This window comes from Falco punctatus, assembly GCF_963210335.1.
Source record: "Falco punctatus genome assembly, chromosome: 5".
Lineage (NCBI taxonomy): Eukaryota > Metazoa > Chordata > Aves > Falconiformes > Falconidae > Falco > Falco punctatus.
The window spans coordinates 15,724,922-15,737,515 of NC_137584.1; the positions used below are offsets into that span (position 1 = coordinate 15,724,922).

The 12,594-nt window shown below is 35.4% G+C and overlaps 1 protein-coding gene across 5 annotated transcripts in view; it reads left to right on the forward strand.

Annotated features, from left to right (window-relative positions):
* The window catches only part of EYS (eyes shut homolog), a 1,034,174-nt gene that overhangs the window by 228,995 nt on the left and 792,585 nt on the right, over positions 1-12,594 (forward strand). For all 5 annotated transcript variants that reach the window (XM_080388797.1, XM_080388796.1, XM_080388798.1 and 2 more), the window contains one exon: positions 137-251. In XM_080388797.1, coding sequence (XP_080244923.1) covers positions 137-251 — 115 coding nt within the window. The remainder of the gene's footprint in view (positions 1-136; positions 252-12,594) is intronic.

The window sequence follows — 12,594 nt, forward strand, 5'->3', positions numbered from 1 at the left end:
TATTTTTTTTATTTATAATAACATATGAGATCTGTTTTGTTACTGCAAAATATTATTTAATAGAATTATGGAACATAATTAAATACAATTACTTTTTAAAATGCAAGTCCTCTAAAATACACTGGTGTATTTGCAGCTGCATGCCAGGATTCACTGGAAAGAACTGTGAGGAAGTAATTGACTACTGCAGGCTGCTCAGCATCAACTGTCTGAATGAAGGATTGTGTCTTAACATAATTGGAGGATTCACTGTAAGTAATTTAATACATGTTAAACTAATTCTGTGCTCCAAATTATAAAAGCTTCAGACAAGCAGAACTTGAAATACATTCATTACTCTGAGAGACAAGAGGGACATACATTTATGTGTTTTGTTTATTTAAATCAGTAACACAAGGACAATTCAGTTAGGTAATATGGAATTTTTTAAAACTTTTCTACTAAGACCATGTTTAGTACTGTATCAAGTAAGAGAAATGAAGAGTATTTTTATTGTAAATAGAATATATAACTAATTGTGGTCCTGTGTTATTATCCACAGAAATTATAATCACAGCTGTGTTGCAGCCTTTAAAAATACATTGTTTGAATTGAGAACATCTGTTGCCATTGTTTTAATGGAAGTCAAACTAGTATTCTAAACATAAGCAAGTTTAAACATAATACAAAGTAGAAATGTGATGAAGAAACTGCAGTGCGGTGAGGTTGATTCCAACTGACAATTTGAAAAAAACTACTTCTGCTTAACTCTCAAAATAGCCCCTGAAAATGTTGAGCAAGATCCATCATGTACCAAGATTCTGCTGGCCATAGCTTGTCAAAAGAGAGGAAATAATAACTTCTCTAAGAGCAGTAACTGGGAACAACTTAAAGGTTACTCTAAAAAACCACTCACAGAATCACAGCTGGTTGAGGTTGGAAAGGACCTTTAGAGGTCATCTTGTCCACCACTCTGCACAAGCAGGGCCACCTAAAGCCATTTATACAGTTCTAGTCCACTTATCTGCTTGGGTGTTCAGACAAAATGTATTAGTATTATTGTTACTCCTTGCTTCAAGGAGTAGGAAGAGTAGTCTACTCTGTAAGGGAAGGAAAGCTGGAACAAAGGGTGACAGCAAGGCTGGCAGGGACAGTGTCCTTACCAACAAAGTGCACAGTCCTTCAATACCCACAAGAACACAGCAAATCCACAGATTCACCTGGAAGTCCAGTGATAACTAGACAAGTCTGTAGTGATGAAACAGGTTTGCATTCAAGCTGGGTAGTCAAGTCAACAGATCAGAATCAGCAGGATACAAAGCTGGATGCAGGTGTACTGTCTGGAAAGGGTCTAGTGCAAAGGCCTGAGCTTATACAGCTCACGAGTAGATGAATGAAAGCGTAGACATCTCAGAGGTGAGCTCTGTTTTCACAGTAGGGTGATCCAAGGTGACAGTGCTGCGCTGCATCAGAGCTGACCTTGAACACAGGCAGTTAAAGCTGTGAGAGAGGGGAAAGAGGTCACCAAAGAGAGAAAGATGACTATAGCCAGGTCAGGCCAATTACAGCCTCTTGATGCATTCAAGGTCCTGACAGTTTCTGTGAAAATTCCTTGCATGTAATTATTCACTCAGTCCAAATATCTTTGCCTTTCTTTTAGTCACAAAAGCTAAAGAGGTGTTGATATTTTCTCCCCAACACTTTCCACCTGACTCCTTACTTTTGCTCATGTTTCTTGAATCTTACCTGATCTGAAAACTGCTATATAGGTGACCAAGGATTGTTTCTTCTATTTGCTTATGGGAACAAAAAAAACCCAAACAAACTTACAGTCATTTATTCAAAGTGGCCAGCCTGTATTTTTTTCATTTTGTTCTGTGTGCATATTCTGTTAGACTAAGTTGTGGACTTTTCAAGTGTTACTAAGAATTAAATTCATGCCACTGTTGACTGCATTGAAGTCTCTCAGCTGCTGCATCTTATCCTTACCCTTAGTCCCTGATCTTAATTGCCAGGATCGCCTGTTTAGGTTGACATGTTACTCATTCAAATATTTGCACTTCCACAGATACGTAATCAGATCTATAACAGATTTGTAACAATAATTTTATTTAAAAGAATGATAAAGTTAGTGAAATAAATACATGTAAATGATAAATTTAGAAATTAATGAATAGTGTATTACTGAAGGAAGTATTTTTCATCTGCTAAATTTTTAATTCTGAAAATTGTTTTAAATTTTGGTTTAAGAATACTTTTAATACTGCCATTAAATATATATTAACTAGAGCAATAGTATACAAATGTACTTTAACACAAAATCTGAGGTTATTTGCAAAAAGATTGCATATCAGAGATTTACGCTAGCAGAGTACTAAACCATCCATACTTAGAAGAACATAATTCTTGCTTTGTTGAGTATACTATATATAATATACCCACAGAAGAATAAAATAGATGGTGAGGAATTCTCTGTGAGAATTTACCTCTCCTCGTTATTGATAGCGGATGAAACAAAATACTGAGCCCATTCTGCTGCACTGAAATAAAAGGGTTTGTGAAAAGATATATTGATTTAAAAATGCTTGTATCTCCCAGTTAACTTGCCTACATGGTAGAAAAATTAGATTCAAAACAGAAACATTGCTTTTAGCTCTTCTCAGCTACTTACGTCCACTTATATCAAGCAAAAGCAAAAAATACAGTATAACAATTAGAATACAAAAGTGATATAATTAGTCAGCAAGTACAATGTATCCGACATGCAGAAATCAAAGTGAATACCAATCAAACAGAAAAAGAAATCAAAATCCAAAGTTTTAGGAAGGCAAACAAAAATTGGACACCAAATTTTTTGTGTAGTTAGCAAGTGTGCTAACATGTACTCTTAGACACAAGCAAAATAGGTGTATAACAGTATATGTCTTCATAAAATAACCCTCAAAAATACACTTCCATGACCAGTATAAAATGTGATGCTTTCTTATCAGACACTGAATTAGGCTATAAGATGGAGCTAAATGACCTGGCACAGCAAAGATTGGAATTTTTTGTTGTTGTTGTTTAAACTTTGATGCCTACAGAAGGCATCAGAATAGTATGGTATAGTACCTGATAGAAAATTGCTATCACAGGCCTTTGGGATTGACAAATAAGATTGAGCAGACAAAGAGAGGAAAGCATGAAGAATACTAAAGGATCAGATACAAATTACTCAAAATTTTGTTGAAAATGTACATTGTACTTAACCACAGTTGAAAATCATTGCCCTTTTCCTTGACAATCAGTCTGTGGTGTGGCATCTCTATTTGGAAGATAACCAGTTGTATATCAATTATAAGTTAACTTCTGCTTGAAGGCACAAAGAACCATGGATTGCATCCAGCCATTTTTTTGCTTCTCTTAGTTGTAACTTCCTTGATCATAATTAATTTTTCCCCCATAGAAAATATCTATTTTCAGTGTTCCAAGAAAATCAAATACTGATGAGTAATTTGAGAATTTCAGCTGAGAGAAATTTAGCTACTATATTATTTTCTTTTATTTTTTGTTTTTACAAGAACAGATTTTTAAGTACTGAAAAATTCAGTACCTTTGTGTAAGTGGCTCTAAGCAGTCTAATTTAAAAAAAAACCAAACCCACAACCAAACCTACAACAAAATATTTTTTAAGAATTTAAGCTGATCAATGTTGAAATTTAAGTTAAAAATTGGTTTTGTTTTTAAATCAATCTCTAGTTTAGTTTCAAAGATTAGGAAATACTTAGAATTAAAATAGTATAGTTTTATTTTTTCAATATTGCTGTAATGGTTATTGGCATAAGTCCTTGATCACTAATTAGTATTAATTATAAGTAACTAATGCTAATAGTTACTCTGCTTACATTGATTATATTCAGTAATTTTCTATATGTTTCTAAAATTATTTCCACCTTTATTAAGAAATCCCTCTGACTAATGTATGTTAACTTTAAGCTAGATAATAATGCTGTTGTAGGAAGCATTTACTGATGTTGCTGTTGAGTCAGACAAACATGGAAAATGTTACTTCTCAGGAAATGGAGCTTCTCTTGCATTTCATGTTTTACTATTTCATATTTTTCCATCTCAATTCTTATATTTCTTAATTTAGGGTACAGCTGTGGCAGTAACAAATAATTCCCTCTGTCCTTTCTGTTGCTGCTCATTATCTTAGCAACTACAGTCCTAATGTTTATATTGAGATAAGATTTATCAATAGAAAAATAGTGTGTAGTTGCATAATCAATTCCAGTTTTCATTAAGCTATGTTAACAGATCACATTAGACAAAGCGGATTTAATGAGATGACCTGACAGGTAGTGATGGAAAAATATTTTCTGCTGCAATTCACTCATTAAGAAAAAATAAATCATTTAATGAAGCCAGTAATATTCTAATGGATTAAAAAAAAAAAAAAAAAAGAAATCTAGACCTTGATGACACTTCCATGGGTATAGCCAATCAGATGTATTGACACAGGAAAGTTGTGTTGTTTACAAATAGTTGCATGTTCTGCTTTTTGTAGCACACACACCACATATTCCCTGTCTCATCCAGATGAAGCAGAAGATACCACAGTTTGCGTAGCTGATATGAATGGTATGAACAACTGCCAACAGGACTGTAAAAGATCTAGAATTCTGGCTAAGATAATTTTGGATTTTTTTTTTCCAAAATTAGAAAAAATACAAACTGATTAAAATATTAATACAGTATTTGGCTTATAGGTTTGAAAGTCTGTGAAGTAGTTATACTCATTTTTAAATTTTACTTAGATTTTTTTTGTAAACCATATTAAATTAAGTAAAACCTGAGTGAATAGTCAAAGAGGAAAATGATTTTCAAATAGGAGTTATTGTCCCCTGTGAGTGTTTTTAACGGAAATCATGGCAATTTGGTTTTGGACTAGTTATTTGTAGCACTTTGACATAGCAGAAAATACAAAACTCTGTTGAAATGTGCAGATGACCACAGAAGATTATAGTATAGTTAATAATAAGCAAATCTGATCAGGATTTCTTGGTAGGCTAAACCACTTTAGAAAAAAAAAAATTCTAAGAGAGGCAAATGCAGTGCTGTATGCATTGGAAAAAGAGTGTGAGTTACATGGTAGTGACTGTTTCCTGACAGTGACAAAGACAACTTTGTGCTCAAGGTGGATATTAAATTTGAATGACACTATTGATAAGGACAGAAAGACAATCCTTGTAGTTAACAGAGCACTTGTATATAGAAGCATTTGTAAGTGGTTATACTTCTGTGACTGTCAGTGAAGGTTATATAATCTAAATTTTTTTAACAAGGTTGAAAAACTAGGAAACTATTAACACTGAGTTTTATGAGAAAATAACATTTTAAAACTATATTCTCAAAAGTACATGAAGGTTCACAAAGTTAAGACAGTCCATAGGCTATCAGCTTTCCCCAGAAGAAAAACCGTAGAACAGTTGTATTTAAAATATTTAACTCTAGGTACCAAAAAATATTGAAGCCACATTAGCCAGGAAGTGCTAACAGCATTGTGCATAGTTCTGTACAGCTGCTTCTTCTATTCACTACTGATTATACCAGGAGCATTTTCCAAAATGGTTAGGTAATAAAATATGGCGTAATACAGTGTATTAGCAGTTTTCCATCAGATCGATGCCAGGTGACACCTGTCCTGTTCTTGTGAATAACTCCACCAGACATTAAATTTCATGAGCATCTATTACTGTGTGATACAAAACCCAAAACTCCCACAGAAGGCTGAAAAACTTATTGTGCATTGCTTCTAGTAGTCAATGCATCAGACTCATTCAACTGATATTGAAAGGCTGGGAAAAGGATTATACTTCCCAGAGTTGCCATGAATAGCCAAAACATTAAAAAAAAACCCACTTTATTTGGCCTCTGTAGACAGCCAAAGATATGATGTTTACTTCATTAGATGTTGCTAAAACACAGAAAGACAAGATTGCAGCCTTGCCTCAATTTAAGAAATCTGGATATAATTTCTACATATCATTTTAACAGGTGACAAACACACTGTTTAAACTTTACAGATCTTCCTCTTTCAACAAATATTGTTATGTAAAATTCTATTATTTACTACTGATTTGTCAATGATTGCAAACCACCGCCCTACTGAATTTTTCCTGTTTTGTAGGTGCATTGGTGGAATAATTTTTTTTAAGATTTATTTAATCCCTGTTAAACTTCTGAAGAAAATATAATAAAGCTTATTTTTCTTTGATATCCATCACATAGGAAATGTTTTAATTAATACTATCCAGATTTGGCAGCTTTATCCTAAACACCTTGCCCTACTCTGTATTAGAAGACATGTGCCACTGTTTTAAAGAAAAAATTAAATTAAAACATTTTTAACATAAACCATATTTTTACAGTTACCCAAGTGTGTACCAATTGCAGTTCCCAGCAAGCATTTCAATAAAAATAATCATCTGCATTATTTTGACAATATAATAACCTGCTTCTTAAAAAATATTTTTTCAAAAGTGTACCCACATGAAAACATTTAAATAGACATTTCTATTCTCGTGGCAACATTTATGTTTCTTAAATGGATTTTATAAATTAAAAGTCAGTGTTCCTAATTTGCAGTTGAAAGTATTTCCTCAGTATTTTTAATCTGAGCGTCTAAAACAATTTATGGCTATAGGTATCTGTTACTCTTACGTTTATGTGAAGGCAGGGAAAAGATGAAGAATTCTTAAAGGACAGCTGATGGAAGAAAGAGCTGTTGTTTCTTTTGTGCTAATCATACTGCTGCCACATGCTAACCGCCTGGAGGCATGTAGTTGTTTGGGTAGAGTTCTCCCAGTGAATTAGAATGGCACCAGCAAAGCCTCTGGCACAAGGAGACTGGGCAGTAAAAGCAGGTGAAGAGTGTATACAATCAAGGAATCACGTGGGGATATAAAGCTTTCTTTTAGGTCCCAAGAGGGAATCAGATATCTATTTATCCATAGCAAGTGTCTTAGATTGAGGTGAAAAGAATTATCTCTGCCTAAGATCCCATGTTTTCTCCTGAATCATTAGTATTAAAAAAAAAAAAATAAATCAAAGATACTGAAAAAACATGTTAAACTAATCTAGTGAAATATGAGGATAACAAAACTGTCAATTATTGAATTTTGGAAGCCCAGAAAAAAGTGTGGTTTCTAGAAAACTGTAGCAGGAAAGTCAAGGATATGAAGGCTGTCAAGTTTCTGGCATACCAGCTGTCCTTACATTCTAGGGAGAAACCACTGAATTGCATAAGATTTACAGAATTCACATACAGAAAACCACATATGGTTTTCTACAGAAGTGCATTTGAGGGAGAAGGTGCAGCCCTACAACATTTGCAAGCAGGAGGTTAGGAATAGCTGCACACTCTCCTATTTCTGCTCTGCCATACACTTCTTATGGAAAGGCATGCAGATTAAAAAGGTATTCCACCTCTTGCAGGGTGTAAAAATGCTCATTAATAGTTGTTTTTTTTGTTTTTTTCCTGACAGCCCTTTACTATGTTATGATCAACTACCTTTCAACTTATATGGTCTGCATTATGTATCTAACTCTATTTTGTCAATACAGCTTTCTCTCATTATCCTGACAAACCACTGATTCATGTAAGGTTATGTGCTTACAGCTAACAAAGGAATTCAGTTATAGAGACACAAAAACTGAAGGTAAAAGATGAAGTGAAAGCAATGCCATTGTAAGGTCCATTTCCATTTGCCTGCACTACAGTTGAGACAAGAACTACACAAATTATAGATATTGCCTGAATAGCAGGGCTGTCTTGGCAAGCAGCATTAAAGAGAGAGGCAATAATCTGTGTTACCATTCTGGGTTTTACAATTACACCTACTGCTGGTCATTCAAAGCAAATGTTTAAATTTCCTTTGAGAAGCTGTACTGACACATGCATGTGAAATTTTATGTTGGAATCATTGTCAATGGATGTCCTGGTGCCTTCCAAAAGAGCAGCAGGAATTCCTGCCAGTTTCTGGCTAGTGTTCATACAGTGCAGTGGAAGTAGATTGTGTTGTTAAGGGGGAGTGAAGCTAAGCAAAAAGTAGTAACGGTTTTAACTTCTGAAAGTAATTTTCAGACTATGTGTTCTGCAAACATCAGATGTTTGTATGTGTTTGGGGAACACTGATTGATAAAAGCGTGTACCAACATGCAGACCTTTCAGAGAATTGTTCCCCAGTCACTTAATTTTTTCTTTCTTATATGGACACATATATAATAGTATATATCAAATAGTATGATCCACAGTAACAGGGTAAAAAAAATAATATATGTCCTGGTTTCAGCTATGATAGAGTTAATCTTCTTAGTAGCTGGTGCAGTGCTGTGTATTGGATTTAGTGTGAGAAAAATGTTGACAGCACACAGATGATTTTTATTGTTTCTAAGTCAAGGACTTTTCAGTTTCTTGGACCCTGCCAGAGAGAGTGCTGGAGGGGCACAAGAAATTTGGAGGGAACACAGCCAGGACAGCTTACCAGAAGCAGCCAAAGGCATATTCCATACTGTATGACATCATGCTGAGTATATAAGCTGGGGGAAGAAGAAAGAAGTGGGGGGACATTCAGTATTATGGCATTTATCTTCCCAAGTAATGTGTGCCGGAGCCCTGCTCTCCTGGGGATGGCTGAACACCTGCCTGCCAGTGGGAAGTGGTGAATGAATCCCTTGTTTTGCTTTGCTTGCGTGCGTGGCTTTTGCTTTCCCTATAAAACTGTCTTGGTCTCAACCCATATGTTTTCTCACATTAAATTTTCCGATGCTCTCCCCCATCACACTGTGGGGCAGAGTGAGAAAGCGGCTGTGTGGGGTTTAGTTGCCATCTGGGGTTAAAGCACAACAATATAACAGAAGACTGGTGTCCAAAATCTTGCCCTGCAGATGTTCATATTATATTCTTTTGAACCTTTTCCTCATAACCATCTTTCAAAGCCATAGTTGTTGTATTTGGAGTTTTATGGTGCACCTGAGATATTTCAACAACAAAGTGTGAACCAACAGGATATATGCAGGATGAAGTAAAATTGTGGGTACAAATGAATAATCAGTAACACCATGGATCACACCATTGTCATTTAAGATTAAAAAAAAACAACAGTACATGAGGGCTGCTCAAAGATTATCATGTTCTCTGGCAAAGCAGAAGAGGTTTGTATACTAACAACAACAACAAAAAAAATTGTCTTCACCAAAGCCACTATGTTCCTTCTGGGCAGATGAGGGAGGGAGGAGAGAGGAGGGAACTTCTCCTCCCCTAGTGTTTTTACCCTATTTCAGAAAGCTGGTATGTGGCATGTATTCAACAAAACTTGTGCAGAAATTACAATCAGACAGACAAGGCTCCAAGTTTTGTCCCTAACCAGATGAGGTTTACTCTTGTGGGTGCAGAAACAAACCCGTCAGCCAGCTGTCAGGCAGGGAATCAATCTGCTGCTTCTGAGAACAGTGGCAAGCAGTGCCAAGCCCCGCAGGCCAGTGGTACACCCTACGCCAGCCTGAACAGCCTTTGTGGAAACTCTGCTGCCACTGCTTCCATTTGTCACTTTCTAAGTTCTTCCCTGAGGAACCACTCTCAGTCCTAATGCTCTTTGATAATACTTTATCCCCAGAAGTCTGGCTGAATTTATAGCCCAGAAGTAAGGCATCTCTACACAGAATTAGCAATAATCTCCAGAATTGAGCTACATCAGTCACACTGCTTAGATCTCATAGCCCTAAGAAGGCCTTAGACTTATTCTTACAGAAGATACTTGTATTTATTGAATGAGAGGAGAAATAAGTTCTAGATAACATATCCAAAATTAAGAGGAAATATAGCTGAAAGAAAACATTACTTTGTTTAGCAAAAGCAGTTCTTTAAAAAACAGCCACTAGGGCTCTTTTAAAACTCTCTATGCTATATCAATCAACAGTTGTTTTCTGAGTATAAAAAAGCCATAAGGAAACAAATATTTAATATATTTGCCATACAATATATTAAAGCAGTTGGTTGGAGTGATAAAATTTTTATGAATATTTATAACAGCTCTACTAGCAATGCTAGGAGCAATGAAAATTGGTACTGCAAATTCTACTGTTCTCAGATGCAACTTATGTACAACATATAAAATAAATTATTGTCTTTTCCAGAAAAAAATAAAATAAAAGAGTCTCCCCTAATGTTCCAGCTGATTGTTCAAACAACAGTAGTTCAAAGTCAAATAATTCAATTACAGGCCAGTTTTGCACAAGTTAATTAGTTCATTTTCTTCCACACAGTAGCAGTAATTCTACGGAAGAGTTCATGTAAATTTTTAAATGTCCTATACAGTTTTCTGCTTCTTCAATATTTAATTTGAACTTTATTGAAACAACCTTTTCCTGCTTTTCTTATTCTATTGAAAAAAACAGCACCAAAGCACCCTAGGTACATTTTATATGTGCTGTTAAGGTTCTCTGAACAGTACAGAAGTTAATGAACAGTAGAAATCTTCATGTAATAAACTAAATATCCTGCTTTACATTAATAATTAAAACAAAAATATTTAGTTAAAGCTCTGATCATGTAATACCTTTACATATCTTTGTACAATGTGTCTTAATTGATCTACTACAATAGCATATTAACAAATGTGACAGTAAAATACACCAGAAATAACCAATAAGAATGGGCATTTAAAATCAAAGCTTCTGGGAAGATGACATAGTCATTTTAACACATTAAAAAATCATAAGCCAGCAAAAATTATGAAAAATAAAATACACAAAACTGATAAATATTACAGTGAAAGACATGCTATATGATCAGTATGAAGTATTGTTTTTTATTGATCAAATACAATGCATTTCTATGAATTGTTTGCAGAGAAAAAACAGATGATTTTGAGATGTGAAAGAAACAAACAATATGAGTTTTAGACAACACAAATGGAAAGAGAATAATCTAGATTTTCACTATAAATACAAGAGGTACCTTTCCTATCAGCTGAATCATAATGGTTAATAGTAGAAAAGGTGAGCTCCCCCTGCCACCAGTCCCCATATTTTATAATTTTTTAACAACTCAGTACTGTGTAAGACCATTGCACCTTTACACATTTGCACTGTGTATGTAAAAGCTGGTTCCTCAGCCCTACACCTTTTATAGGAAAATATGTATTTAGTAATATGGAACCAACAACTTTGTGTAACATTGAAATAAGTTCTTTTCCCATGTCTCATGAAAAAATTCAAGGAATGGGCATGTGTCATGGTTTAACCCCAGCTGGCAACTAGGCACCACACAGCTGCTTGCTCACCCCCCTCCAGTGGGATGGGGGAAAGAATAAGATCAGTAAATGTGAGAAAACTCCTGGGTCAAAATAAAGATAGTTTAATACAGAAAGCGAAAACCACATGCACAAGCAAAGCAAAGCAAAACAAGGAATTCAGTCACTACTTCCCATCAGCAGGCAGGTGTTCATCCATCTCCAGGAAAGCCGGGCTCCATACCACATAACAGTTACTTGGGAAGACAAATGTTGTAACTCTGAACATCCCCATGACCTCCTCCTTCCCTGCAGCTCTTCTTGTTGAGTACAGCATCATATAGTATGGGATATCCCTTTGGTCAGTTGGGGTCAGCTGTCCTGGATGTGTCCCCTCCCAACTTTTTGTGCCGCTCCAGCCTACTTGGTGGTGGGGTGAGGTGAGAAGTGGAAAATTCCTTGAGTCTATGAAAGCCCTGCTCAGCAGTGACTAAAACATCCCTGTATTATTAACACTGTTTCCAGCACAAATCTAAACCATAGCCCTGTACAAGCTACTCAGTATGCTGTTGGGTTTATTTCAGTTCAGCTTAAAAATATGACTAAATGTTGGTGGAAAGTGCTGGCTTAAGCATCCCAAAGACTTGTCCTTTAATTATCCTCAAAACAATTCAGGTGTACTCTGGAAATAGTGATTTAATTCCTGAATGCTGTCTTGTCAGTAATATGTTTCACCCCAGGTGCAGAAAAGCCACTTTGCTCAATGAAAAGTAAATGTAGTTTTCAGAACAGTTCAGTCTCTGAGGACAGATTTTTTAAGTGAACATATATCCACTAGGAAGAGGTTAAACTTAAGTGAACTTAGCTGAAGAAACTCTTTCTTGCAGAATGGACTCAATAAGATATTTAAAGAAAGAAAATACAGTAAATAGCAATGTTTAGCTCCTGAGTAGATAAAGGGTTGAGTGTAGACAGTGACAATTTCCAAATAAATACTGTACTCTTGAAAAGCAATCATAAAGGAGAAGCTACCTTATAAATCCCATTTTTTATAGGTATAGCAGCAGAAAAAAATGAGACCAAGGGTAATGTAAGCCCACTGCTGAGTAAGGTGGCTGGCATTCAGTGCCTTTGCTCTGGTTTTTGCTTGCATCTTCTGCTTTCAAGTTTCCCAAGTCCCTGTGCTGAGTGGCAAAATTTAGAAGAAAGAAGCACTATCAATAATAAAGAAATGCCAAACTAGGAACTACTTAGGCAAAGAGAGTATTTATGTATGCCCAAAGGGCTCAACAGGACATATCTAGAGAAGATGAGGGAGGGGATCAATGCAATCAGGTGATAA